General features: G+C 48.7%; 1 protein-coding gene and 1 non-coding gene across 2 annotated transcripts in view; one reads left to right on the top strand and one right to left on the bottom strand.

Annotated features, from left to right (window-relative positions):
* The window catches only part of KATNIP (katanin interacting protein), a 228,755-nt gene that overhangs the window by 88,648 nt on the left and 112,769 nt on the right, over nucleotides 1-27,338 (bottom strand). The window contains exons 8-11 of the mRNA XM_065924545.1: nucleotides 20,237-20,368; nucleotides 4,553-4,725; nucleotides 3,517-3,576; nucleotides 1,948-2,054 (exon numbers count right to left, since the gene is read on the bottom strand). Coding sequence (XP_065780617.1) covers nucleotides 1,948-2,054; nucleotides 3,517-3,576; nucleotides 4,553-4,725; nucleotides 20,237-20,368 — 472 coding nt within the window. The remainder of the gene's footprint in view (nucleotides 1-1,947; nucleotides 2,055-3,516; nucleotides 3,577-4,552; nucleotides 4,726-20,236; nucleotides 20,369-27,338) is intronic.
* On the top strand, nucleotides 26,810-26,882 carry TRNAG-UCC (transfer RNA glycine (anticodon UCC)). Its single transcript has one exon. It is a non-coding gene; the product is annotated as a tRNA-Gly (tRNA).

Below are 27,338 nucleotides of genomic sequence, written 5' to 3'. Positions count from 1 at the left end.
CCATCAAGGATGCCACGCTTCCTTTTCCATCTCAGAGACAAGTAACAATTCGAGAAGAAAAGACTCACACCCAGCAGAGAGACTGAAGGTGCACATGGGCTGGTTTTCTCCCTTTATAAATAACTGCACAATTAGACCCAAAAGAAGGGCCAAGTAAGAGAAACTGCTTGGGGCCAGAGCCAGCTGATCTCCTTAAGCAGACTTTTAACCTGTGCAAGTCGAGATGGGGAGATGTGCCAGGTCATCCAGTGGTTAAGCATCCACCTTCCAATGCAGGGGACTCCAGTTCGATCCCTGGTCAGGAAACTAAGCTCCCACTAAGATGCCCTTAGCAGGGCAACTAAGCCCATGTTCTGTAACTAGAGAAACACCGTGTGCCACAACAAAGACGCAGTCCAGCCCCAGGAGTCTAGAGCAGGGGTCCGCACAGTACAGCCTGCAGATCAGATGCAGCCCACAGCCTGTTTCTATGTGACCTGAAAGCTAAGAATGGTTTTATGGTGTTAAATGGTTATTAAAACAAAAAGTGGAAAGCCTAAAGTATTTGTTATCTGGCCCTTTACTGAAAGGCACTTCCCTGGTAGCTCAGATGGTAAAGAATCTGCCTGCAATGCAGGAGATCCAGGTTCAGTCCCTGGGTCGGGAAGATCCCCTGGAGAAGGGAATGGCTACCCCCTGCAGTATTCTTGCCTGGAGAATTCTATGGACAGAGGAGCCTGGTGGGTTACAGCCCATGGGGTCTGTAAGAGTCAGACATGACTGAGTGACTAACACTTTCATGACTTCTTGTCTAGGCAACTTTGGTTCCCTCAGCCCAACCTGCCCTCCCCTCCTTTACTGAAAAAGTTTGCCAATTCCTAACCTGCTCAGCACCTCTAGTTTCTGAGGACACAGCGTTTCAAACCCAGAAGAGGGTCGTCTGCAAACATACCCCACTTGTGCTGTTTAAGGCTGAGAATCCCCAAGACCCTGAAGCACAAAGGATCTTGAGGACACAGAAAGAAGCATTTGGTGATGTGTGTGCTGCTTGTAAATAAAACTGTATCTGATGTGATACATCCTTACGGCTCAGCCCTTTCTCTCCTGGAGGAAACCTCAAGTTCTGATTTATGGTCACAGGGGTACACAGCGTGGTTTCCACTCTGGGGTCTGCAGACCCCTGGAGGAATGGCTAGCAGTGCCTTTAGCCTACTCAGAATTTTTCTAGAAATTATCAAAGGCAAACTCCCTCTGGGTGGACACAGATCTGGAGAGTATGCAGCTTGGCCAGGAAACTCCTCCTTCGTGCAGAGGAAATGCTCCCCGTTTTTCAGGGCTGATGCTGTCCCAGGCTGGAGCCTCAGCTTAGTGACCACCGTGCAGGCTGGATTCCAGCTGCTCTCGCCCCTCAGCACCAGCACTGCAGAGCCTACCAGGCGCCCACTCTCCATGGCGACCCGAGGAGTGTGGCAGGGTACGAGTGCATGCTTGAAACTATTGGCTTGGACTGGTGCATCTTTCTGAAGATCGATGCTGCCTGAAGACTAGAGGAAAGCCTTTATTTTGATAACAGAACCTGATGGTGCCAATCACTAAAGCTACGTGTGAAGGGGATAGAAAGCGGAGTTTGAACGAACTCTGAATAGAGAAAAGAAGGTTCAAAGGGCACTGCTTTGGGTCACTTCCTGCCATGTGGGCCGCTTCCCTGGAAACCTCCGAGAAGATTGAAGTTTTACACTGGCTGAACCAAACCGAACAAGCCAAGAGAGGGGTCTGAAAGCAATCAAGTCAATTTCATGCTTCTGGGCTGAAGGGGGGGGAGGGGGGGAATGCTAGTCTAAGCGACCAGCTTTAAAAATGGTCTGGAATCATATAGGAAAGGCAAAGGAAAACCTCGGTTAATAAGATTCTCATGGGTGCATGACTATGGGCTGCTTGTTTTCGTTTTGAAGCCGCTTAGATAAGTACCTGCTCCCCAAAAGGCCGATTCTGTCGATGGCTTCACTGACGGCTCTGGCTCCCCCTGCTGCCCTGGCTGGCTCCTGTGTGCTGGTCGCCGTGGTGATGGGAGGCAACTGGGGGAGGATGCAAAAGCTCATGAGACAGATGTCTGAGGCGACCCTCCTGGCCCAAGCCACAGCAGAGTCATGGTCAAAAGGACACGCTTCAAGGATCATCAGTCCCGTTGCGGGCAACTGGGAGCTGGAATGAGGGTGACAGCAACTGCCTGGGGCTGATTAGATTTCTAGAAAACCCTCACATGATCTTTGGCAAAAGACGGGGTCTCCATTTCTTATGATCTGGGAAGTCCCAGGGAACGATCAGCTTCAATGAGCTATTGAAAAATTTCTCTCTCATCAAAACCTTTGCCCACCTCCAGTGAACCTCTGTGCTGTTTGCAACAAAGTAATGGGACTCTGTGGAGAATTCCAGTAACATTAGACCCTTTGATTTTCAATCCTCCAAGCCTTTCCCCCTTCTTTTTCATTTATCATCTGAACTAAAAATGTGCTTTGGTCTCTATCTGCAAGTAATTGTAGTCATTGGAAGCTCTGTGAATCAGGGGTCAGGTCATCCAGAAATCCTGGACCACAGGGTAGGCAGTGTGGCAAACCTGTCAGAAATATTGACTGGCAACGGTTTCAGAGGACTGGGAAATAATAGAAAAAGCAGGAGGGTTGCAAAAAGAAAACCATAGTGTGGCTCTGGGGTGCTGCTCTACCTAGCACTCTATTTCATGAGCTCTCTCTCCAATTCCCCACTGCCCACCCCCCACTTCCCCTGCCCTCTTCTCCTCCATGAGTTCCTCCCCTCCTGGATTAGGCTAGGCTCATTCCCACTTCAAAGCTTTCCCCCTGTTCCTTCCACATGGAATGCTATTCCCTTGCTGCCTGACTCCTCCTTAACAGACAGGGCTCAGCCTAGACAGGATGCCCTCCAAGGGGCCTCCTCGGACCACCCTGTGGGAGGCAGCCACCATCCCATAATCTGTCACTCTCACCTTTTAGCACCTTTGATTGTCATCTCTCTCTGAAGTCACCCGGTTATGGATGGCTTAATTGGAATGTTGTCTGCAAGCTCCCTGAGGCCAGGGGCTAATCTGGTCTGACTCGGCCACCTCTGTATTCTGAGGACATGGCATAGCCTTGGGCATACTCTAGCAAAGACATTCCCAGCTGTTCTGTTAACTCACATCCATATTTCCTGGGGCCACCTTTGCTGAGATTGGCCTAATCCAACTAGGTAGATATAGATATATATTTATCTAGGATACTAAGATCTGTTTTTGTATTATTTTGTGAAGAAGCAGAAACCTAGCAAGGCACTGGGAGTCAGCAGGCCTGGGTGAGTTCTGGCTTCCACTCATAATCATGGGCAAAGCGCTCCAGCCTGGGTCTCCTGAGCTGGGAGATGGGCAGAATGCCGGCGCGCTCAGGAAGCACAGTGAGGGTCTGCTGGGACCGGGGCGGGGAGGCCCTTTCGAGACTGTTGCGGTTGGACACGGTACTCTGTTGCTCCTCTCAGGACTTCACTGACCTCAGGGGTCTCCTCCTTGAGCAGACTGGTCCATGACTTTGCTCGTGGTCCCTCTGTGTCCTGGAATGATGGAATTGCATGATCTGAGGTCAGAATAAAGCCATCCACTGCACCCCCTTCACCAACAGAGACAAAGACCATCTTGTGATCACAGACACAAATGTCAGGGGCATAGGGCTGAGCACCAGGAAAACAGACAACAGATGATGCTTGATGATTGCCCCAAAGAGTAGCCTGAGACAGGGCCTGGGGAGCAAATGGTGTGAATGGGGCTCTAAGCTTGTAGACAGACAGACCTCAGCCACTTCCACAGATAGCCATGCCACGAGAAAGCCCCTCTGATTCCTGGGTGCCATCAGCCATATCTAGAAAACAGGGTCATGAAACCAGTCCTGCCTGTCTCAGGACTACTTTGAGCGTCACGCAGGACAAGTTAAGGCAAAGGGTTTCAACAGGTGAGTCGGGGAACACGCTTCTGAGAAAGGATGTGGACACCAAGGGATGCCCGAGGTGCTCCCACTCCACCCCATCATCCATCTTCCTGTTTGCTGCGCAAATGCCAAGGCTGTGGGCACCAACTTAAACTCCTGTAGGGACAAGTGTGGGGGGTGGGGTTTCCTGAGCAGGTGAAGCAGGCCAGGGGCAGGGCTTTAGGGAACGGTAAGGACTGCGGAGGCCGGAAGGGCTCATGCTCTGGGGAAGGGGGTCTTTCCAGAGAAGCCAGAGATGGCTGTTGTCTCCATTCTTGCTCTGACCCACCAGTCTGCAGCCCTGGCTTAAGGTGTTCAGGGTTTGCAGGGAAATCAGCAAGGACTGGAGGCACATTAGCATCCAATTTAGGCTTAGGACACAAAAGATGGAAAGGAGGCGGAGGAAATGGGGAGACACCGGCAGTGGATGCGCTGATTGGTCTGAGGTCAGGGGCGCCCCCACGGCTCTCTCTCCTCACCACGTGCTCTTGGCAAGCACGGCTCAGACACCGCCTGGTCCCTGAGTAGCCGGAGTCCTCTGTCCTTTCCCACTGCAGGGGACGCACCTGCGGTGGGCTGGCGGGGGGCTCGGCCTTTCTGCTGAGGATCGCCCTCTGCAGGGCCTCGTTCTCCACCTGGATGGCCCTGAGCACGGCCGAGGCATCTTCCTCTCTGTCCTCAGCCTCTCGCGCAGGTTTCCGGGTTGCGGATAGGGGTCTCTCTCGGCGGCTTCCAGGTCCTGGGGGCGAAAGCAGGGGGTTCTGCTTTAGACTGCATACTGTGAGGGTTGCTCCAAATCGATTAGACTCAAATTGAGGAATATTCTATAAAACTGGCCTGTACTCTCCAAAAATATCAAGGTCAAGAAAGACAAAGATAGCCTGGAGAGATGCTCCGGATGAAAGGGGATGGGGCAGACATGGCAGCTGAATGCAATAGCAACACTGGGGGTAGATCCTGGCAGGGGGCAGACATCGCAGTAAGGAACATAATTGTAGCGAGTGGAGAAATCCGAGTAGAGTCTGTGGCTTGGATAACAGTATTGTATTAATGCTAAATATCCTGAATGTCGCATGTAAGTGCACTGTAGCAGTGGAAGATGAATGCCCCTGTTCTTAGGAGATACATACTGCAGTGCTCAGGGTAAAGGGGGATGCTGTCTACAATTAAATCTCAAACGATTTAAAAATACACAGAGAGAGAGTAAATACAAAGCAACCGCAGCAAAATGTTAGCAAGTGGTGAACCTGGGGGAATGGGGGTGTTGGTTGTACTGTCCTTGCACTTTGCTTTTACATCTAAAATCAAAATAAAAAGTTAAAAAATTAGACTTCTAGCAAAGTGCCGATAAAGAATAATCCCTAATATTGTGGAGAAGAATGGGTGTTTCGGAATCATTGTGCTTTATTTTATTTTGTTTTTGTGTGGGTAACAAGAATTACAAAGAAATTACTCTTCAGTTGTAGGAAAAAAAGTATTGCAAAACTGAAGTTGATGGTAGAAGTTCTAATGAGTGGAACATTGACTTTATAAAGTGATATGCAAAAAGTACCCAATAAGGCTGGTTGAAAAAAAAAATACGTTATTGTATGTTCTGTTGTTGTTCTTGTTTAGTCACTAAGTTGTGTCTGACTCTTTTGCGACCCCATGGACTGTAGCCTTCCAGGCTCCTTCTGTCCATGGGATTTCCCAGGCAAGAATACTGGAGTGGGTTGCCATTTCCTCCCCAAGGGGGTCTTCCTGACCCAGGGATCAAACCCAAGTCTCCTGCTAAGCGAGTTCTTTACCACTGAGCCACCAGGGAAGCCCCGACACATAGGTACTATCCCTGGGTGATTTGTTCACCCAGTGGAATACTATGCAGCTGTGAAAAAACAAAGGCATTCTAAAATATCTACAGATAAATATGATGACTTAAATTTGCTTCATAATCAGGTGGGGAGAGGGTGGGGTCACAGATGAAATTGGCCATCAACTATTGTCTAGGTCAGGCAATGAACATGGGGGGTGTCTTATGATAACATCTGAATTATTCATATTTGGATTCTTTCTCTGTTTTTTTTTTTTTTAAATCTCTATTTAAAAATAGAACTGCTCAAAATGTTGCCATTGGGATGTTTAAAGAGGCTTTAACCTACTGAATTTCATCCTCTAGGCAAATATATATTGAGTACCATTCTGCCAGGCTCTGTTGTTAGTACTGGGGACACAGCGGTGACCAGACAGACCAAGATTCTCACCCTTGTGGAGAGAGGCAATAGCTGGAGAAACGATAAATAGTATAGCGTGTTCTATGTCAGGAAGATGATATTGAAAAACAATAAAAGCAGAGCACAGTAACAGAGATGGAAAGTACAGGATGGCAAGATGGGTCTCGCTGAGCACTGGGGAAGTGTGGTCCACACACCAGCGTGAAGTGAGAGGCCTGAGAAGGGGTGGGGAGGACAGGTCACACAGGGCCTTGGAGGACGCTGTAATGTCATAACTCCGAGAGAACAGAGGAGACACAGAAGGCTCTAGATCAGGGGACCTGATCTGACTTAGGTGCTGAGTGGAGACCAGAATGAAGGGAGGTGAAGGGGAAAGCAGAGGGGCCAGGCTCCCGCAGCTGTCCAGTGGGGGTGGGACACAGCGTATGGTCAGTTTCTGCATGTATGTTACAGATGGAGCCAACAGGATTTCCGGCCAGAGTAGATGTGGTGGGTACAGAAACAGAGGAGTCAAGGATGACTCCAAGACTTTGGTCTGAGGGAGTGGATGATGGGCTTGCTCTTGGTTGAGCTGGGAAGGGCTGTGGGAGGAGCAAGTTTGGAAGAGAAGAGCAAGGGCAGCTTGGAACCAAGAGATGTGATTGGCATCAGGGTGGAGCTGTCTCACTGGCCTGTACACACACATGAGTGTGAAGTTTGGGAGGGTGGTCTGGGCTGGAGATGTGAATTAAACATAGGCAACTGGATGGCACCACTTAATAGTCTCCAGACCTCCCTGGTGGCCTAGTGGTTAAGATTCCACCTGCCAATGCAGGGAACATGGGTTTGATCCCTGATCTGGGAAGATCCCACACACCAAGGAGTAACTAAGCCCGTGTTCCACAACTACTGAGCCTGCGTGCCCTAGAGCCCATGCTCTGCAACAGGAGAAGCCACTGCAGTGAGTGAAGTCTGTGCACTGCAATGAAGAGTAGCCCCTGCTTCCCAAGACTCGTGGGCAGAAATGAAGACTCAGTGCAGCCACAAAAAAAAAAAAAAAAAAAATCCACAAAAAAACAGTAGTATCAAGGGTTGACTTAAAGTTGACTTATAACCAAATAACTGGGAATTAACATGCATGAATTCTCTGGGGTTTTGTTGTTGTTTGGTCGCTAAGTCCTGTCCGACTCTGCGACCCCATGAACCGGTCCTTCAACATCTCCCAGAGCTTGCTCAAACTCAGGTGCATTGAGTCGGTGATGCCATCCAACCAACTCATCCTCTGTCCTCCCCTTCTTCTCCTGCCTTCAATCTTCCCCAGCATCAGTGTCTTTTCCAATGAGTGAGCTCTTTGCATCAGGTAGCCAAAGTACTGGACCTTCACCTTCAGCATCAGTCCTTCTTATGAATATTCAGGGTTGATTTCCCTTAGGATTGACTGCTTTGATCTCCTTGCTGTCAAAGGGACTCTCAAGTCTTCTCCAGCACTACAGTTCAAAAGCATCAATTCTTTGGTGTTCAGTCTTCTTTATGGTCCAACTCTCACATCAGTACATGACTACTGGAAAAACCATACTTTGACTAAATGGACTATATATATATATGGCCTGATGCAAAGACTTGTTAAAAACCAGCAGCCTTCAATCCCCATGACCTCAGTAAACAGGCACCCATGATTACCAAAGATTCAGCTGGAGTCCTTTACCCTCCTGCTATATTGTTAGATTTTGCATCCAAATGAGAGTTCAAGTAGCAACATCAAGAATGGCTTTGGCTGGAGAGGGAAAGAATCACACAGCAGCTCTACTGGGTGGCTTCCAGGAGAGCCAGATACTGGGCTGATGGAAAAGGTGTGGCACATGCGTGCTTGTCCAGTCATGCCTGACTCTTTTGTGACCCCATGGACTGCAGCCCACCAGGCTCCTCTGTCCACGGGATTCTCCAGGCAAGAATACTGGAGTGGGCTGCCATTGGGCTGATGGAAAAGCTCAGCTAAAAGGAGGGGACACCAATGTCTACCAGGCATCCAGGAGAGAGGCTTTGAATGTGAATGTCTGGGGAACTGAAGCAGGCACTCTGAGTGATTGAGACTGAGTTTGGGGGGTGGGGGAAGAAGAAGGGAGTGGGGGAGATGGGGGGAGGAAGAGCTGAGCCACCACCAGGCTCCAGCCAACACCTGCCAGGTAGATAGTGCTGTGCTTCTAGAGTTGCCAACTCTTTTTTTCCAAAGAAAAGCTAGAATCAGAAATTTATATGCAACGACAGAGGATGAGATGTTTGGATGGCATCTCTGACTCGATGGACATGAGTTTGAGCAAGCTCTGGGAGTTAGTGATGGACAGGGAAGCCTGGTGTGCTACAGTCCATGGGGTCGCAAAGAGTCAGACACGACTGAGCAACTGAACTGAACCCTAAATTGTATTTGTTCATACTCCAGTTTTTAGGAAACATGAAAGCCAACAGAACTCAAGGGCTGGTCTGATACAGGTCATGGCAACTCCAAGCTACTCCCCCAGGAAAGTCAAGGGCACCCAAAGGAACCTTTGTGGGCCTTCAGGTGGCAGGCTGGCCTGGGCAATAGCGGCGGTGGGTCATTCTCTGACCCTGATGGACTCTTGCCGTGGCTCCAGTGCCGCTCCTGGGGACAGACGGTAAGCGCTGCTGGCAACGTGACCTGGGGATTCCGGTCTCTCTGGTCAAGGCTGCTTTAACTGTTTTCCTTTCTTATCGGCTACTCGGCCTGCTCTGCCCCTCGAGGGATGAGCAGGTAAGAGCTGGAAGGAGCTGATATAACAAGCTGATGAAGGCGGGGACCCTCATTGCTATGGAAACACGGTGGGTCCAGGGGGTATGCTGAGGCCACTGGGATCTTCCTCACGCAGATCCCTGAAGCAGCAGGGGGATGGAAAAGAGGGTGAAAGGAAGGCACGGCCGTGGGCTCCTCTGGAACTGGAACTGAGGAATCCTGAAGCATCAATGCACCCTCTCCCCACAGGGAGCTGAAGCAGAAATGGGTTCCCCGAAAGGCATTAATGCCACAGGCTCTCAACTGTCACTTCACTGTGAGATGAGATGCTGGTCTGAGTGGGGGGTGGGTACAGACGTGGGTGAACAGGCACACCCCATCCTCACAGACCTCCCAGTCACCGGGCAGAGACAGACATGGATCAGTACACAGGACACGCCGGCAGTAGGTAATGTGTGCTGGGAGGAAACTCAAGCGGGGTCAAGGCTAGAGACGACAGGAGGGGAAGGAAACCATTTCAGACCCTCAGTCAGGGAAGGTGACATCTGAGCAGAGACCTGAAAGTGGTGAGCCTTGTGAATATCCAGATGGGGAGGCTCTTCCAGGTCAAGGGGGCAGCAGGTGCCAAGGCCCTGTGGTGAGCGGGGTTTGGCGCACTGCGGAATGGCACGGGGGCTGGGCTGGGGAGTGAGGGGAAGTCTGGTGGGCAGCAGGGGTGGAGAAGTCTCAGCTGGGCTCTCATGGGACCCTGAGGCCACCTAAGCCTTAGAGGCCTCCTGCTACTCCAAGAGGCCATGCCTACCTGTTTAATGCTCCACCCTGGCTCCCGGCACTATGGATGGATGGAAAATGATTTCAACTCTGAACCTTGTCAATCTCAGTATCTGCGAATGTCATTAAAACATATTATTCCCTCCATCATCTGCAATAAAGCAGAGCTGAGAAATTCAAGGTCCCTTCAGATCCTAGAGAAGACCCCATAAATAAGGGCTGAAGAGCTTGTGCACAGTTAAACAAACACATCAACACTCTGATCTAGGGGTACAAACCCCAGTGTCAGTGAGAGATTCTGGCAGTATAAGGATAAGGAGAACCTAGGAGACTCATAAGTTCCTTCTTTTTTTTTTTTTTTGGATGTTTGTGACTTTTCCTTATTAAACCTTTTATTTTGTATTGAAGAATAGCCAATGATGGAATAGAAAATGGCAGCCTACTCCAGTATTCTTGCCTGGAAAATTCCATGGGCAGAAGAACCTGCCAGGCTACAGCCCATGGGGCTGCAAAGAGTCAGACATGACTGAGCGACTGAATACACATACACATAGCCAATGAACAGTGTTGTGATACTTCCAGGTGGACATCAAAGGAACTGAGCCATACATAACACAAGTATCCATTCTCCCGTAAGTTCCTCCTGCATTTCCTGCTTAGAACACTTACAAAGTCAGTCAAAAAAGAGCCACTACGTGGTGGCCCATGCCTTTTTACTGTCACTACATGGGGCTTCCCAGGTGGTTCAGAAGGTAAAGAATCTGCCTATACTGTGGGTGACCCGGGTTTGATCCCTGGGCAGGGAAGATCCCCTGGAGAAGGAAATGGCAACCCGCTCCAGTGTTCTTGCCTGGAAAATTCCATGGACAGAGGAGCCTGGCAGGCTGCAGTCTAAGAGGTGGCAAGAGTTGGATACAACTGAGTGAGTAAACCACCACCACCACGTGAGCAAAAGCCTCCTCCTCGTACATCTCAGTGACCTGGGGCTGGGGTAGAACTGCGCATCTAAGATAATTATTTGTAACCTTACACTTGCCTCTTCTTGGAAAAGGATAATCAGGAAGGCATTTTCTTCATGCAGGGTCTGTTTTTTTATCTGCACAAACCCTTCTGCCCTGAGTGTCTTGGGGAATGCTCCTGCGACAACATGGTTGTTGGGTTCTGCCTGCACCCTTTGAGTCATATTATGCTAAGAACATGCTTTTAAAAATTAAATCAGCCTTTGTCCCAGTGAAGGTCAATGCCGCAGCTCCACTACCTGAGTTCTCCCCACCCATAGCTGCCCAGAAACGTGTACACAGTGCCTGCGTCCTCCTGATTCACACCCCCACTGTCGGGCTTTTCGGCATTTCCTCATTGCACACGAGGGTGCTGCCTTTTGACTCCGTTAGAAGTTCCCCTTGCTCGCTTGGGTGAGCTGTTTCTGCACCGGCCTGAGCCCCACATGAGGGTGGATTTATTCTCATCACAGCTGTGGAGAACAGTGGATTTATTCACACAATAGATCAGTGCCACCAGCGAAAGCCAAATGGTACATTTAAATTTATCCCAAAGCTGCTCTTTTCTGCTTGAAAACTACCCCTCTTCTGTGAACTGCACTTTCTCCTCGCTTCGCTAGAACTTGGCTTTCATCTCTGAAAACAAAAGAGCGTATCAACTCAGGAGATTTACCGTGAATGCAGCACATGTCACAAAGAAGATGTGAGGACACGGGCTGTCCGGTCAGCTTTCCAGCCAGGCGGCTTTTCCCCACCCGCCGGCTATGACTCAACGATTCAGAGTCTTAGCAAAATGACCCCTTCCCACAGGCAAGGGGTCTTTGAGGTCAGCTGGGAATCCAATGAAATGGCAAACATTATATCCGAGAATCACAGAGGTCTAGTGTAGAGCTCATAGACTCGAAGCCCAATGGCTGAGGCAAGCCTGTAGATTGTGTTGAGTGACTTTTGTAATTGGAAACAGATGTTAAGTTAAAATAAATTAAAAAAAAAGAGGAAATCCACATGAAAATCGGGATTCCTGGCCCTTCTTGAAAAGTCACGTGATCTGACAGCCCTTGCTGGCATGCCTACGTGGCAGCTATGAGGTGGGGAGTGGCGCCCCCTGTAGGCAGGGCATTGGACCTCCAGCTTCCACAGTGGTGGTCACGTGCCAGTCAGCCTGGCAACCGCGTGATGTGTATGGTGAAAGGTCCAGGGAAATGGCCGACTTAGACCCGTTCTGTCTTGAGCTGCCCACACTCCCTCTGAAACAAAACCTGGAGGGGAGTGGGGGCTACCTGCTGGGAGGATCGCTGACATCTGAACGCTCCAGAGCGTCTATGCATGACTCACTGAGCATGCACACACAGCCTCATCCAGTTACCTGCTTCCCATAGTGCAGGAGACCGGGACAGATGACCACAAATGACTTCCACATGCAACTTGCCACGTCGCACTGTGTCACTGCCAACACCCTCCATCAAGAGGTGAGTGCTTGCTCAGTTGCTCAGTCATGTCCGACTCTGCAACCCCATGGACTGCAGCCTGCCAGGCTCCTCTGTCCATGGGGATTCTCCAGGCAAGAATACTGGAGTGGGCTGCCATATCCTCCTCCAGGGGATCTTCCTGACCCAGGGATCAAACCTGGGTCTCTTAGGTCTCCTGCGTTAGCAGGCGGGTTCTTTACCACTAGCACCACTTGGCAAGCCCCCCATCAAGAGGTAGCCGGAGCCTATTTCTCTAGCTGGGCTTGGCCTGGTGACTTCCTTTGGCCAACAGGTCCTTCGCAGTCACGATTGAGCAGATCCTTTAAAAAGCACTTACACGCTGAGGCGTGTCCTCTCTGGCTGCCTAGAGACCCCCAGGTGCTGGATAATGAGACCACATGGAGCAGAGACAGATTGTCCCAGCTGAGGTCCTCAGGCCAGGGGGCCTGCCAGACACTGTGAGTGAGGCCACGTGAGACCACCCAGCCCACTAGCTCACTATGGAACCAGCCAGTCCACCCGCAGCAATAATAAAAAGCATTGTTGCTCGCAGCCACGACAGCATGCAGGGGATTGTCAGGCAGCAGGAGATAGCTGATACACCTGGCTTGTCAAAGCCTCTGCTCGTCTCATCTCTAAAGCTTGTTTGGGGGCCTCTAGGGGCAGATGCTCTCTGTAGCCCTTGACACTCATCTTTCCGCTGCTGTCTCTTCGTGAGCTCAGGAATGCACATGATTTTTAATGATGTTCAGGAAGGTGTCAGCCCCCATCTCCTCATCACCGACCAAGCAACTTCTGCTCTTTCCTCTTGCATATTATAGTCCTTGACTCCGAACCTGGCCTCTGAAGAATTTGTAGCAAAATGTCCTGTGTGGTTAATTTTTATATGAAATGAGCAGCGGTTGCTTTCAGGCTCCAGAGACAGTGGCCTTCATGGCATCCATGTTTTCCTTCAGGGAACCACCTCTTCCCCAGCCTCTCAGTCCACACGGCTTGGAGGCAACCGCATCTACCCCCACTCCTGGCCCTGCCTGGGCCCACAAGGAAACAGGTGCCTCTCCCTGACTGTGGAGTTTAGAGATCAGTTCAGGGGAGAGCTGGTTCTTGGACGCTGCTGGGACTATTAGGAGAGGCGCCACCAGGGACCGTCTCTGGGCCACGCCTGAGACTGTAGATGTGGTTCCCAAAGTGTGGTCCCCGGAGCAGTAAAATCAGCATCACCCGGAACTTACTAAGAATGAAAACATTTATGTCCCACCCTAGATGCACTGAATTAGAAACGGGGGCAGGGTCCAAAAATGGGGTGTTAGTTTGCTTATTTAGCAAATAATTCTGATACATGTTCAAGTCTGAGATGCACTGGATTAGAGGAGAGTAGAGCTAAGTGATGAAGAAACACCTTCCTGGTGATGGAATCATCTGAACACCTGGATCCCACCATGCCTGAAGCCAAACGATAGGCCCAGACCTTTCAGATCTGTGAGCAATACATTTTCCTTTGTTGCTTCAGCCGGTTTGGATTTCTGACCCTTGCTGTTAATAGTGAACACTGACACGTGTTATGAAACGCTGGACTTTGGCAGAATGGTCTTTCTGCAGCAGGTCTTCTTGACAGCAATGCTAACTGCAGGGCCGTCAGGGTTTTCTAATTCACTCGTGCTGAGGGGTGTTACTTTATTTCTACGTTGGCAGCTTGTCTGGGAAAAGTGGTTCAGATATATCACTTCCCTAAAGCACTCTGACACCTTGGACAGTAAACTTTCTACATTAAAGACTAATGTTCTCTCACCCGCAACAAGACAACAGGTCCTTTCCTGGAAGGCTATTTGATCGAGACCAAAGTAATCCAAGACATGAGACCCTTTCATTAGAAGCAGGCATAATTATAGTGATAGAGAGGAATTAAACTCTCATGGAATTGCCTCATATGTACATTTAATTGACACAAATTCAATTTTATGACTTTGGCCAAAGATAAAGGGGCAAGAAGAGAAATAACTCTTTTAAGAGTTCAGGCCATAGGTTACACTTATGGTAATGGCTAGCTAGCTAGCTAATCCAGACCAACCCATCCCTGGAACACAAGCAGAAAACCTGGACCAAATAGTATTATGAAAATCTGTTTATAAAGAGAAATCTGTTTGAAGGCATGGAGAGTGAATAAGGCAGATGAGAAACCCAGAGAGGTGAACTCAGCACCTGGGAAACGCTTCCCCTCAAGGTGCTGCTGATTCTAAGAGCTGCTGCAAAGCTGAGAAACTGAACAGAGCTGGTGACAGACTTGGGGCTACAGTCTGAGAGTCAGGGTGACCCAGAAGTAGCCAGGAGTGAAGGGCACAGAAAGGTTAACAATATAAGCAAATCCAAATTACGATTGACTATTGTAACAAGAACAGTAATAATAATGATGATGTCTGGTGAGGTTTAATATTTACAGAGAATTAAAATGCATGACAATATAATAGCATTTAATTTTGGAGAGGGGTAAATGAAGTTAGACTTGTAAAGTCTCCACTGAATGAGCAGCAGTAAACTTGCTAATTTAAAGGAGACGCTAATAAGTCAAGAATGCATGTTGCAATTTCTGGTAATGACTAAAGAATAATAAAAGAATGTATAACTAACAAGCTAATAGAGAAGAAAAAAGAGGGATAATATAAAGTAATCAGTTCAGAATAGGGCAAGAAAGGAGAGGAAAGAGGAACATAAAACAGGCGGAACAAATAAAAACAAACAATAAGATGGTAGATTTAAAATCAAATCTATCAGCAATTACATTAAATGTAAATGGACTAAATGTGCCCATTAAAACACACAGATTGTTGGAGGATAAAAATAAAAACCAATTACATGTTGTTTACAAGAGATAAACCCCAGTGTAAGGATGCAGAAAGTCTGAAAATAAGAGGATGAAAAAAGATGCACCACATAGAAGATTAAAAAAAAAAAAAAAAGATGCACCACAAAAACACTAAACAAAAGAAAGATGGTTGACTTAAAGACAAAAGCATTTTTAGAGTGAAAAAGAGACAATACATGGTGATAAAAGGTTCAATTCACCAGAAGACATAAAAAGGCTGATTCTGTATGCCCCTCACAAAAGACATCCCCCCACAAACAGAAAGCAAAGCATCTAAGCAGTACAGATTTTTCCTGGAAGAGGGTAAGTGGGTTTGATTCTTCTGTCCTTGCGGCAAGTCAAGGTCCTGTGCCTCTGGAGGCACCGACATCCCAGGTACCTCAGCATAATGCCAGTGCTTAAAAACACATTTTTCCTTCAACCCAGGCTCTAAACATATCCAACTGCCTCTTCTGGGGCTCAGTCAAGAAGCTATGGTTGTCCCCACCCTGGAGGAGCAACGATTCTCTTGGGCTTAAGGAAAAAATAACAAGTCTGTATGGGGTTTTCTAGATAGAGCTGCATATATGCTACACTTGATCATCAGTTGGAGGGATTTCAAGGGTAAATTTGGCACCTATACTTCTTTGACTTTTAGAACCTCATCCTTGTGTGACAAATGGTTCCAATGTCATCCCATTTCAGTGTGAGGGTGGTGCAACACTATGGTTTTCAACTTCCTTTTCTTCAAATTTGGCTTATGTAGGAGCATGCACATTTATCAGATAAAGGCTGAGCTCCAAATCTGCTGAAAATGAGGATTCCACCACCTCAGTGTCCTCTTTAAGGGAATCAATGGGACAAGCTAAGAACCAAGTACCAGGGACAGCTGGTAATCTGATATTTATCAGATGGACCCACTGTTTATGCAAAGGCACGCTTCTTTGCCACCGTGGCCAGGAAGCTCACAGTCACGACTGTGAACCCCCGCCTCAGGCATTCATTTGTTTACCCCCTAGTGTCACCTTATTGTTCCGACTCTTGTGTTCCCTTTACCTTCATTTCCTTACATATTTGTTAAAGTCTTCTTGCACTACCCAGTTTGTCATGTCAGAACTTCCTGGAGAAAGGCAGATTATAAATAATTGATGAAGCTCGACTTCTCAAAATGTTACACATCAAGGTATGTGTTACCTGTTGACTTGTTTAAGACAAACCCCTAGGACCTGTGGATGTCACCTTACTTGGAAATAGGGTCTTTGCTGATGACCAGGTTAAGATGAGGTCATTAGGGTGGGCCTCAATCGAACATGACCAGTGTCCTTATAAAAAGAGTAAACTTGAACCCAGAGACAGATGTGTAATGGGAAAGCACAAAGTGAAAGTTGGAGTTATGTTGTCACAGAGCAAGGAACTATCAGAAGGCAGAGAGAAGCATGGAGCAGACTCATCTCTAGTGTTTTCAGAAGGAATGTGGTCCTGCTGACACCTTGATTTTGAACTTGCCAACCTCCAGAAATGGGATGATAACTTTCTATTGTTTAAACCAATTAGATCTTGGTACTTTGTCACAACAGCCTAGGAAACAAATACAATATTCAAAATGACTTTACTTGATACGTGCTTTATCTTTAAAAATAATAACAGGGGACTTCTCTAGTGGTCCAGTGGTTGAGAATCCACCTTCCAATGCAGGGGACACAGGGTCAAGCCCTGGTTAGAGAACTAAAATCCCACATGCCACAAGGAATTAAGCCCGCATGCCACAACTAAGAAATAAAGCAGCCAAATAAACAAGTAAAGAAATATTTTAAAAATACTGTTATATATTTATATTACATTTATATTACTGAATATTAGAAAAAATAGACCAAGTGACTCCAATCAGTGGCCTTTAGGTACGTCATTGTTTAGGACTAGGCGGATGTAGGTGTGTCGCAAGCCAAGAGCGGTTTCGTTGGCACATGCGGGGCCATGTGATAGAGTGGTCAGGGATAGACGCCCTCTGCAGCCAGGTTTTCAAGATTCCTTAACCTCTCTGTGTCTGGGTTTTCTCTGTATAATAGTGTTGATCACAGCAGTACCTACTACACAGGGTTGTTTGGGTGATTAAATGTAAGATTAACATGTGTGGTACAAGACACAGCCTGGGAGCTGATTCAGGGGTTTATCAGTGCTGGCTCTTCATTGTATTACCCAGAAATGTAAATATGTAGTGATCCCAGCCCACACATGAAGGAGGGCGGTCCCAGTGAGTCCAGTAGGCAACCAAGGGTGCTTGACCACCCACCCCATGCTGCTCCCACTCTACCAGGGCCTCTAGAAGGTTCCTACACAATGGCACACTACCTTTGGTTTCATTTAACACCTTGTTCTGGAGGAATTTAAAAGCCGTTATTAATTTTTCATATGGAGTGAACACCAGCACTACAGACTGGAGCCCTGTCGAGTTGAGCAGCGGTCAGTGGAGCCAGTCTGGGTGTAGAAGGAACAGCGGCCCAGGAATTGTTACACTCTCCGCCAGCTGACCTTGAGCAAGGGCTTGCTTTGAGCCGGATGCTCCTCTAAGCTGACTCTCCATCCAGCCTTTTAATCCTTATAGTGACCCTCAGGGCAGAGTGCTCTTCTTTTTAAAAAAAAAAAACAATTTTATTTATTTAGGCTGAGCTGGGTCTTTATGGCTGCACGGGGTCTTCTCTAGTTGCCGTGAGCGGGGGCTACCCTCTAACTGTGGTGCCCAGGCTTCTCATTGCGGTGGCTTCTCTTGTTGTGGAGCGTGGTTGCTCCGAGGCATGAGGAATCTTTGCAGATTAAAGGGTTCAACCCATATCTCCTGCATTGGCGGGCAGATTCTTTACCACTGAGCCACCAGGGAAGCCCCAGAGTGCTATTCTTATCTCCACTTGAGAGATGGGCGAAGGAGGCCCAGAGAGGTTAAGTAACCCACCCAAGGTGACAGAGCTGGTGGGCGGAAGGGCAGGATTTGTACCAGGTGGTCAGGCTGCAGAATCTGCCAGGTCTGTTTTCTGCCAGGGTCGCTGGGCGGGTGGGCTGTCAGCCCAGAGCTGCTGGTGGCCCTCTCACCACCTCTAAGAGCTTTTCTGAGAGTGAAGGGCAAAAAGGAGAAAGCTCAGGCGGGAGGCGGGGAGAGGCAGACTGCTGACACATTTTAATCACTGGGTCCGGCTGCGACCAGTGATCACACCACCTTCGGAAGTTCATTTACATGGACGCTTTCCCTTCAGTCCACTCTTTTTATCACTTGCTAGCTAAAACGCCTTGTCTTGAACTTCCCTGGTGGTCTGGTGGTTAAGAATCTGCCAGCCAATGCGGGGGACACGGGTTTGATTCCTGGTCTGGGAAGATTCCACCTGCTGCAGAGCAACTAAGACCGAGAGCCACAACTATTGCCGCCCTTGAGCCCTAGAGCCTGTACTTAGCAAGGAGAAGAACCACCACAGTGAGAAGCCTGCGCCCGCAAATAGCCTGTGCAGCAATGAAGACCCAGTGCAGCCAAAAATAAAAGTAAGGAAAAAAAAAGATAAAACATCTTGTCTTGTATTAGTATAGTGCTTTCTCCCAGCTGGGTGGGGTTTGATAAGGGTTAATCAGTGAATGCCTGGGTGCCCCCTACTCACAGTCCCTTGGCCAGACCTCCAACTGTGACCCCCAGAGTCAGAGCTCTTGAGGGTCAACACAGCTCACACCCAGGACTGAAAGGAGGGTCCCTCATCCACCCTGGGATGGGGAGCAGGCTTCTGCTCAGCACCGCCACCCCACCCTCCACCGCCCCAACCCCGGAGCTCCCCAGCCAAGTGGTGCTCCACCTACCCCGTGGCCTTGCTTGGTGATGAAGCCAGTTTTGGCTCCTTCCCTTTCCAGCCCTCTTCCAGGAACCACCTTCCAATTAGATGACTTGTTCTGGAATCCTTATCTCAGAGTCTGGTTCTGGGGAATCTAAACCAAGACAATATTTACATAGCAGGGAGCAAATGCTCAGTAAGTGGAAGGATTGTGGCTCCTTCCTCTACCTCCTACCATCTGCCTGAGCTGCTTGGAAAAGAGCTTCAAGCTTGGAGTGCACTGGTCCAGGCCTGGGTGGGGCTAGTGGTAAAGAACCCGCCTGCCAATGCTGGAAATGCTGGAGATAAGGGTTTGATCCCTGGGTGGGGAAGACCCCCTGGAGCAGGGCATGGCAACCCACTCCAGCATTCTTGCCTGGAGAATTCCATGGGCAGAGGAGCCTGGTGGGCTACAGTCCACGGAGTCGCAAAGACTTGGACACGACTGAAGCGACTTAGCATGCACGCATGCGTATATAAACTATATAATGTATATAAGTACATTATAAGTAAACATATAGTAAATATAATCATTGCTTATAGTGGTGGCTGGTTCATGGTACGCACTCAATCATTAGACACCCTGATTTCATTAGAAGGGTATCAGATGAATCTTTCACCATAAACTCCTTTGTACCTTTAGAATGTAGTATCATCTGCACACATCATTACCCATATAAGGTAAGAAAATTCATTTAAAAGTAAAAAGACAAATAAAAGAAAGTTTCAGTCATAACCACATCTTAGTTAGAGACCCAGAAAGTAACTATGGTCATAATTTTATGTGTCCACTCAACTGAGCAGAGTCCAGCTCTTCAGTCAAAGCCAGTAGTCCTGGCTTGCCACAACTAGAGGAAGCCCGCACGCAGCAACAAAGACCCAGCACAACCAAAAATAATAAAATAAATTAACTAAATCTAAAAAAAGTAAAAAAGTAAATTTCTCCCTCTATGTGTGTGTGTGTGTGTGTGTGTGTGTGTGTGTGTATAGATACACACCTCCTATTGGTTCAGTTTCTCTGGAGACTTTTTTCTTTCTCAAAGTTTTTTTTTTTTTAATGTGGATCATTTTTAATGTGGTCAATGCAACTGTATTGAATTCACTACAACACTATTTCTGTTGTATGTTTTGATTTTGGGGGGCCACAATGCATGTGGGATCTTAGTTCCCAGACCGGGAATAGAACCTGCACTCCCTGCCTTGGAAGTCAAAGTCTTAACCGCTGGAACACCAGGGAAGTCCTTCTCTGGAGACCTTGACTAATAATACATTTGCTAAAGATCAGCTCAGGCCTGGGGAAGGAGGGTGATGAAGCAAGGACTCCTCCTTCATGGCACCCCACTGAGAGTGATGCCAGCCCAGTGCCAAGCCCGATCATGGACCCCAGAACTCTTACTTGAGCACGCCCTGTCTTGATCCGGGAACATGGTCGGGGGCTGGGGACTCAGGTGTGGCTCAGGTTTGCTGGGAATGAAGACCTCAGCGTTGTCCTTCCGCTTAGCAGACAAATTCCTTTCCTTTTTATTACCTGTAAAAACACAATTGTTTATATGTCAGACACTGAGTGCAAGCAGAGATGGCACACTCTGCCCAGGCATCTGTTTATTTGTCTGTTCACTTATTCATTCAACAAACATTAATGGAACCCCTGCTCTGGCACCATGCTAGTTTGGAATTAGAGGTGTGAATAATGCAGACAACAAAATAAGTTTGCTGGTTTAAATAACAGCTAAAAAAAAATAAAGAGTATGAGTGGGCTGTGAATTTGGCAAAAGAACTATGAAGGTTTGAACATGACCCAGGTTTGGGGAGGGGGCTTCCCAGGTGGCGCAGTGGTAAAGAACCCCCCTGCCAATGCAGGGGATGCAAGAGACAAGGGTTCAATCCCTGGATGGGGAAGATCCCCTGGAGAAGGAAATGGCAACCCACTCCAGTATTTTTGCCTGGAGAACTCCATGGACAGAGGAGTCTGGTGGGCTAGAGTCCCTGGGGTCACAAAGAGCTGGACACGCACACAAGTTTGGGGACAGTGGTTCCAGAGCTTTAGAACCAGCAAAGGTTTAAGAACGTGGGGAGACAGGGACTTTCCTGGTGGCCTGGTGGCTAAGACTCCACGCTCTCAATGCAGGGGCCCCGCGTTCAACCCGCGGTCAGGAAACTAGATTCCACATGCTGCAACCAAGAGTTCACATGCCATAACGAACAGCAAAGATCCTGAGTGCTGCAACTTAGACCCAGCACAGCCAAATAAATAAATATTAAACAAAAAAGAACATGAGAGGACATGCTTGGGAAAGCGGGAAAGCAGTCCGGTGGGCAGCGAGGCAAGTGGCTAAATGGACTAAAGAGAAAAATCAGGGAGAGAAGTGTAGTCCCTGGACTTAGGAACCCCCAGCTTGGGAAGGCAGAAAACCTCGGGAAGTTTCTGCTGAAATTCCGAGGAAATCCTGGGGTCTGTGATGGCCCAAAGGAGGGAAGCCCCAGAATCAAGGGCCCCGTGGGACTCCTGGCAGCTGAGGATAGATAATGGGGACGTGAGTGAGGTCTGTCTGACTTGCACTAACCTCTCTGCCATTCCCCCCATGACTTTGTGAAGGGCATGAAATGCCCTTCTGAAGTGGCTGCTCCCTGGCTGTCCTGATACCCAGGGCCCAAGGGCAGACCTGTGTGTGAGCCAGAACCCACCATGTCCAATGAGACAAGACGAAGAAAGGAGAAGGGCCAACGCTCAAATGGAGACTGACTGCCCAAGTGCTGAAAATATGCTGCTGATGGTAAGAATGACAGCTAGCATATATTCAGTTCAGCCTCCAGAGGACCCAGGCACTGGGTCAGGCCTTTGGCACAAGCTTTCTCACATATTTCCCCGGCCAGCCATCCTAGTGAGTGGAGAGTAGGCAGAATAAGGGACCTCAAAATTGGCCACATCCTAACTCCCGAAAGCTGTGAATGTGTTAGGCAACAAAGCAAAGGGGAATTAACTGTGCTAATCACCTGACCTTAAACTAGAGAGGTTATCTTGGATTATCCTGCTGGACCCAATGTAATTACATGGGTCTTTAAAAGTGGGCTTCCCTTGTGGCTCAGCTGGTAAAGAATCCACCTGCAATGTAGGAGACTTGGGTTTGATCCCTGGGTTGGGAAGATCCCCTGGAGAAGGGAAAGGCTACCCACTCCAGTATTCTGGCCTGGAGAATTCCATGGACTGTATAGTCCATGGGGTCACAAAGAGTCAGACATGACCGAGCGACTTTCACTCACTTCACTTAAAAGTGGAAGAGGGACAAAGTTTCAGCTTGGGATAATGAAAAAACTTCTGGTGAAAGTGGTGATGGTTACATATAGTGTGAGTCTATTTCATGACACCAAATTGTGCTCTGAAAAACAGTGAAGAAGGGACTTCCTTGGTGGTCCAGTGGTTAAGAATCTACTCGCCAATGCAGGGGACATGGGTTCGATCCCTGCTCTGGGAGGATTCCACATACCATGGGGCAACTAAGCCCATGGGCCACAACAAGAAAAGCCACTGCAATTAGACAGTAGCTTCTGAATGCAGCAATGAAGATTCAGTGCAGCCAAAAACAAATAAATACATTTTTTAAAATGGTGAAGAAGGTAGAAGAATAGAAATATTATGTATAGAATGTTACAATATTATATACAGAATGCTATAATAATAAAGGAATATTATATATTTTTTTCACAAAAAAACACACACAAGTGGAAAAGGGCTGCTGATGAGGAGGGTCAAAGGGAGATGTGACTATAGAAGAAAGCCACAGAGAGGCAATGGTACCAGCTTTGGAGGTGGAGGAAGGGGCCAGGAGCCAAGGTACATGGCAGGCTCTAGAAGCTGGAAAAGACAAGGAAAGAGGTTCTCCCCTGGAGCCTCCTGTTAACACTGTGATTTTAGTCCATCACACTTATGACCCACAGAACTGCTGCTGCTAAGTCGCTTCAGTTGTGTCCGACTCTGTAAGACCCCACAGGCTCCTCCATCCCTGGGATTCTCAAGGCAAGAATACTGGAGTGGGTTGCCATTTCCTTCTCCAATGCATGCATGCATGCTAAGTCGCTTCAGTCGTGTCTGACTCTGTGTGACCCCATGGACAGCAGCCCACCAGGCTCCTCTGTCCATAGGACTCTCCAGGCAAGAATAAGATAATAAATTTGCATTGTTTTGCTCATTTGCTACAGCAGCTGTAGAAAACTGATACATACTATTGCAGACTAAGGCTCTGAAGTTCAACATTCTTCCAAGGTCACAGAGCTAGGAAGTGACAGAATCAGGATTTGAGCCCTCCCCTTAACCACTTTTGGCTTCCCTGGTGGCTCAGGTGGTAGAAAATCTGCCTTCAATGCAGGAGACCCTGGTTTGATCCTTAGGTCAGGAAGATCCCCTGGGGAAGGAAATGGCTACCCACTCCAGTATTCTTGCCTTGGAAATCCCGTGGACAGAGGAGCCTGGTGGGCTACAGTCCATGAGGTCACACAGAGTCAAACATGACTGAGCAACCAAGCATGCACGCGTGCTTAACCACTTCATTGCCTTTCTCCCGGCTCCCTCTTCTCCACAAGATGGCCCTCCAGCAGTTGCGGAGGTCTATCTTGGCCATCAGAAGGCTATACAAGGCTATTTCCTAGGGCACCAAAGGACTAGACTCTTGGGGCAACCCCAGAACCCTCACGTCTTCATGGAAAGTAGACTGGAACACTCATTTTGTACCATGTTCCCCGCCTGCCCCTCCCTCCTTTCCCAGGCTCAACTCAGCTCCAGCCACACTGGCCCTTTCTCTGTCCTCGGGTACCCCAAGCTCTTTCCCTGTTCAAACCTTTTATGCTTGCTGCTCCCTGGACCTGGAATGCTGTTCCCATGGCTGCCCCCCTCTCCTCATTCCTGTCTCAATTTAAACATCACCTCCTCTGAGAGGGCTGTGCTCACCATTCCAGCTACCGGCATCCTTCTCTGACCCTGGTTCCCCAGCCAGTGTCCTGTTTTATAATATTCACAACTTTCAAGACCATCGGGGTACCATTCTTTCCTCCTCCCTGAATTCCTAACCTGACCCTGACCCAACTCTCCCCTTTCCAGTTACTGGAAAAATAACTTCTGCCTTCCTCTATGCCACTCATTCACTGCCCCTTGCTCAAAAAGAGGACGAATGGGGTGGGAGAGAGTTGGGGCAGGAAGCCATCAGGGCTCAGTCCTTCCCTCTGGGTGGTGGGGGGGAGGGGTTGCCCTCAGGTCACAAGGTCCCCTTCCGGATGCCATTAGCATCTGGGGCCAGGGGTTTGTCTACAGAGGAGGGTCAGTACTGCCTAGCCACCAATCCTATCAGTTGGAAAGGTGATCATTTGCTCCCCATCTATCCCATGGCTATCTCTCATTTGTTTCACAACTTAGAAGGGGAAACAGAGGGGCCTGGGATTACTTACTGGCTTCTCAAAGCCCAATCATCACTTTGTAATCTCATCTGGCTTATTTATTTAGCCTTAGGCAGGAGGAGAAGGGGACAACAGAGGATGAGATGGTTGGATGGCATCACTGACTCAATGCACACGAGTTTGAATAAACTCCGGGAGTTGGTGATGGACAGGGAAGCCTGGTGTGCTGCAGTCCATGGCGTCGCAAAGAGTCAGACATGACTGAGCAACTGAACTGAACTGAACTGAAAGGTTAAGAGCACAGACTCTGGGCTCAAACTGCTGCAGATTCACTTCTGCTCTGCTCCTTCCTGGCTGTATGACCTTGGATGAGTTATGTGACATCTCTGTGCTTCATTCTCCCCATCGGCAAGACAAGTGCAATGACAAGACTTTCCTTGGGGTTATAGTGAGGACTGAATGAGGGATTATATGGAAAGCCCTGGAGATAGTGGTTGGCTCGTATCAATAACAACTCAGTGTTGGTAATTGTTATTATTTATCTGGTTATGTGCTTATTGTCAGGGTTCTCAGGTGGTACTAGTGATAAAGAACCTGCTTGTCAGTGCAGGAGACGTAAGAGATGTAGGTTTGATCCCTAGGTTGGGAAGATCCCCTGGAGGAGGGCATGGCAACCCACTCCAATATTCTTGCCTGGAGAATCCCCAAGGAGAGAGGAGCCTGGTAAGCTATAGTCCATGGGGTCTCTAAGAGGCAGACACGACTAAGCAACTAAGCACACATGCACTTATTGTCTGTTTTCTCTGCTAGGATTACGTGATGTAGGAGAACGACTGGGCTCGTCCTATTCTGGCATAGTACCTGGGCCATGATACATGCCCAGTAGATGAATGAAGGAACAGCCCAGAACCAGGCACATCTTTTCAGGTTACTGCTGACTGCTCTTGAGTAAATGTTCAGGAGTGGCTCAGAACTGCAATCCCATGCTAGAGTCTGGGGGGACCTTGTAACAGGCCTCCTGCCTGCTCCCCTCTGTGGGAGCCTGTCTCCTCCTGAAGCTAAGAAGCTGCAGATGAAAGCAGTGGCTGAGAGCGGCGGTAGGGGGCATGTGCGCTGCCCTCCACCCCCAGCAGACATCACCACGGTCAATGCGGGGCCTGCCAAGCAATCTGTTAAAAAATGTAAAATGGCAAGAGTGAAGTTCTCTCTTTCCACTTATGGGAAAGTATCACTCTTAAGGGTTTCCCCAGTGGCTCAGCAGTAAAAGAATCGACCTGCAATGCAGGAGACCCAGGTTTGATCCCTGGGTCAGGAAGATCCCCTGAAGAAGGGAATGGCTACCCACTCCAGTATTTTGCTGGGAAATCCCACGGACAGAGGAGCCTGGGGGCGGGGAAGCGGGTGGCTACAGTCCATGGGGTAGCAGAGTTGGGCATGACTTAGGGACGAAACAACAATGACTTTTAAACTGCCTGCGGTCCAACTGCTCTCCTTCAGTGTCCTGGTCTTTCACACCTGGAAATGAATGTCATGCCCACACCCACCCCTGCCACAACCCCCATTTCCAGGGCAGGGGCCCAGTCAATCTCTTCATAGTCTTTCCCTCCATCTGTCCCCTTGGAGGAAACACAAGTCACAGCACAGATGCAGCCCCATGGATCTCACTCAGCAGTGCATCAACACTACCCTGACCACCAGACGCTTTAGCAGGGGGGCATGAAAGTGAAAGTGAAAGTGTCAGTCGCTCAGTCGTGTCTGACTCTTTGTGACCCCATGGACTGTAGCCCACCAGGCTCCTCTGTCCATGGACTTCTCCAGGCAAAAAGTGGAGTGGGTTGCCATTTCCTCCTCCAAGGGAACTTCCTGATCCAGGGATTGAGCCCAGATCTCCTGCATTGCAGGCAGATTCTTTACTGTCTGAGCCACCCAGCAGGTGGGGTGGGGGTGGGGGTGGGCAGAAGGGGCATAAGTCCTTGCTTTATTTGACAAAGATTCCCTGAATGACTTGAATGTGCCAGGTGAGGGCTGCATGCTGGAGATGCAATGGAGGGGAAGAGCTGGACTGTGCCCTAGTGGCAAAGCTCACAGGCCAGAGGGGAAGAAAGGCAACTGGGGGCAGGGAGACCAGGGCCAGATGATGTTACAGGAGCAGAGAAGGCATCAACCTAGCTGGCTGGGCTGGGAGTGTCAAGAAGTCTTCCTGGAGGAAGCAGCCTCTGGGAAAAGCAAGGAGCTGGGTTTCATGGGTCAGAATGGAGAGGAAAGGAAAGGTAGTGATCTCTGTGGAGGGAACAGCCCAGCAAGGAGGAGAGAGCGTGTCTAAGGGACAAATGTTCTCCTGTCTGCAGACCTCAACCATGGGGTGTAGATTTCCCAGATCTTGCTGTTATTATGTCCCCCCCCACTCAAGACTCATATGGTCAAGTCCTAATCCCCAACAACTCAGAATGTGACTGTGTTTGGAGATAGCATCTCTAGAGAGCTAGTTAAGGTATTAATAAAATGAGGCCTTTAGAGTAGGCGCTAATCCAACATGACTGGTGTCCTTATAAGAAGAGGAGATAGGACCCAAGAACAGGGGACTTCCCTAGTGATCCAGTGGTTAGGATTCTGTGCTTCCAATGCAGGGGGTCCAGGTTCGATCCCTGGTCAGGGAACTAGAGTCCACATGGAGCAACTAAGAGTTTGCATGGTGCAACTAAAGATATTGCATGCTCTAATGAAGAGCCGGTGCAGCCAAATAAAAATAAATAAATAAGATAAGTGATAGAAAGAAAAAAAAGACACAGGAGCACACAGAGGGAAGACGGGGTAAGGACATAGGGAGAAAGTGGCCATCTGCAATCCAAGGGTAGAGGCCATGGAAGACACGAAGCTTGCCAACGTCCTAATCTTGGAATCCAAGCCTCCATAACTGTGAAAAATACACAACTGTGACTGCTGAAGCCACCTCTGGTCTGTGTACTTTGTTAGGGCATCCTGGGCAGACCAGTGCACTCACTGCCTGACTTTAAACACTCCCTCATTTCTTACTTTCCGTTCACCCATTTTTGGGGAAAATGAGCTCAGAATGGAGAGGGAGGAGGAAGCAGAGGCCATGCCAGCTGGGGATC

This window comes from Muntiacus reevesi, chromosome 2, assembly GCF_963930625.1.
Source record: "Muntiacus reevesi chromosome 2, mMunRee1.1, whole genome shotgun sequence".
Taxonomy (NCBI): Eukaryota; Metazoa; Chordata; class Mammalia; order Artiodactyla; family Cervidae; genus Muntiacus; species Muntiacus reevesi.
Note: the sequence above shows the minus strand (reverse complement) of the source record. Positions and strands in the feature narration are given on the sequence as shown.